Below are 2240 nucleotides of genomic sequence, written 5' to 3' on the forward strand. Positions count from 1 at the left end.
GTCGCAAAAAGTTATTCCCAACAACAAGGTATTGACTTCGACGAGACTTTTTCTCCTGATGCCCGCTTTGAAACTGTGAGAACATTATTTAGCCTTGGCTGCTAATTTAAATTCGCCAGTGTATCAATTTGATGTTAAATCTGCCTTTTCAAATGGTGATTTGGAAGAGGAAATTTATGTCTCACAGCCTGAAGGTTTTGTAGTTAATGGCAAAGAAGATAAGGTTTATGGGTTAAAAAAGGCGCTTCATGGCTTAAAGTAAGCGCCGCGGGCATGGTACTTCAAAATAGATTGTATTTCCAGGAGAATGGTTTTGAAAGAAGTAACAATGAGCCTACTCTTTATGTAAAACAAGAAGGTAAAAATGATTTTTTGGTGGTATGTCTTTACGTTGACGATATGATATATATGGGTTCGAGTGAGTCTATCGCCACTGAATTTAAGGACTGCATGATGAAGAATTTTGAGACGTCTGATTTGGGTCTGCTGCATTATTTTCTTGGTCTTGAGGTGAAACAGGAAATTGATGGCATATTTCTTTCACAGAGAAAATATGCAACAGATCTTTTGAAAAAGTTTACTATGGTAAATTGTAAAGCTGCTGCTACGCCAATGAATATTAATGAGAAGTTGTGTCGTGATGATGGTTCTGAAATGACAAATGCGACTTAATTTAGAAGTCTGGTTGGTAGTTTGAACTACTTGTCTCATACAAGACCAGACATCTCTTTCTCTGTTGGAGTCATATCGAGATTTATGCCCAATCCAAGCAAGCTTCACCTTGGAGCTGCAAAGAGAGTGCTGAGATATATCGCTGGGACATCAGAGCATGGAATTTGGTATTTTAAGGTAACAAATTTCACACTAACTGGCTTTACTGATAGTGACTACGCAGACAACATTGATGACCGAAAGAGCACATCTGGTTTCTTGTTTAATCTTGGATCTGGAGCAATTTCATGGAGTTCAAAGAAGCAGGAAGTAGTGGCCTTATCAACTTCAGAGGCTGAATATGTTCCAGCAACCTCTGCAGCTTGTCAAGCAGTTTGGTTAAGGAGACTTGTTGCAGACTTTAATCAAAAAACAGCTGGTGCTACTAAGATTTTTTGTGACAATATATCTGCTATTGCGATGACAAAGAAGCCAACATTTCATAGTAGAACAAAACACATTGATATTCGCTATCACTATATTCGAGGTCTTGTTTCTACTGGAGAAATTACTTTGAAGTCTTGTGATACAAATGAGAAAATAGCAGACATCTTCACGAAGTCACTTCCGCAAGCAAAGCACGAGTTCTTCAGAGGTCAACTTGGAGTTTGCAGGTTTGAATCAAGGGGGGGTGTTGAGAATTGATTCAAAGATACTTGACTAAGTCTTTAGGAGGTTGTTAGTTAGTTCCCTTTATTTTAGCAAGGTTAGATATAGTGGCGGATTAGTAGCTAACTAGTAATTAGTGGGTACCTAAATTTCAGCATTTCAATTTCATTGTAAGCCTATTTAATAGGCAGGTCTCGTTATTTTCAGTATAGCAAAAAATTAGAAACAAGAAGTTGGGCAGTAGCTTCACTTTTCTTTTGCTCTATTCTCTGTTCACTTTCTCCCTTAGATTTCCTTTTTATTTCCAACAATCATAGGATGGGTTCTATTGGTGGAAGAAAGAGATTATGATGTGGATGATGGACAACAAGAGGGTAAAGACTTAGAGGTCTCATGCTGAAAAATGGAGGATGGTTTAATGATGGGTGAAGAAACTGGTTCAGTGGTGGATAGTTCATGTGAGGTGTCAATATCTGATGCAGTCTTTGGTGTAGATGATAATGGTTGATCACATTAATATGAAATGGAAACACTTAGCTCTGTATTATGGACAAGTGATGAATCTTGTAAAGCTAAAGATACAGGTGAAGAAAAAGATTTTAAATCTGCATCATGAGTTATGCCATACGTGACCTCTATGTAGTAATTCTCAACTTATCCAATGCGGAAGGAATACTAACAGGAGATGCCACATTAGGAGAAACACTCTTACTGGATTCTGGTTGTGTAGCCAAAGTATAAGTTGAGGAGGCCAATAGATGAGGAAACCAATTGTTGAATGTTTCTTCTGTTGGAATGGGCTCATGGGGAATGGAACCAGAAAATGGAAAAACATGCTCAATAAAATCAACATGTCGAGATATATAGATTCTGTGTGTTTGAGGATCAAAGAATTTGTAGTCTCTTTAATTATTGGAGTA

General features: G+C 37.6%; 1 protein-coding gene across 1 annotated transcript; it reads left to right on the forward strand.

Moving 5' to 3' along the window:
• Positions 1-273: 273 nt before the first annotated feature.
• On the forward strand, positions 274-672 carry LOC138341908 (uncharacterized mitochondrial protein AtMg00810-like). Its single transcript, XM_069294092.1, has one exon. It carries the CDS (start codon positions 274-276, stop codon positions 670-672), a length of 399 nt encoding a protein of 132 aa, XP_069150193.1.
• The last annotated feature ends 1568 nt before the right edge of the window (positions 673-2240 follow it).

Source organism: Solanum lycopersicum, chromosome 1 (genome assembly GCF_036512215.1).
Source record: "Solanum lycopersicum chromosome 1, SLM_r2.1".
Classification (NCBI taxonomy): domain Eukaryota; kingdom Viridiplantae; phylum Streptophyta; class Magnoliopsida; order Solanales; family Solanaceae; genus Solanum; species Solanum lycopersicum.

Coding starts and splice junctions, on each gene's coding strand:
- LOC138341908 (XM_069294092.1), top strand. CDS start 274: ATGGTACTTCAAAATAGATTGTATTTCCAGGAGAATGGTTTTGAAAGA.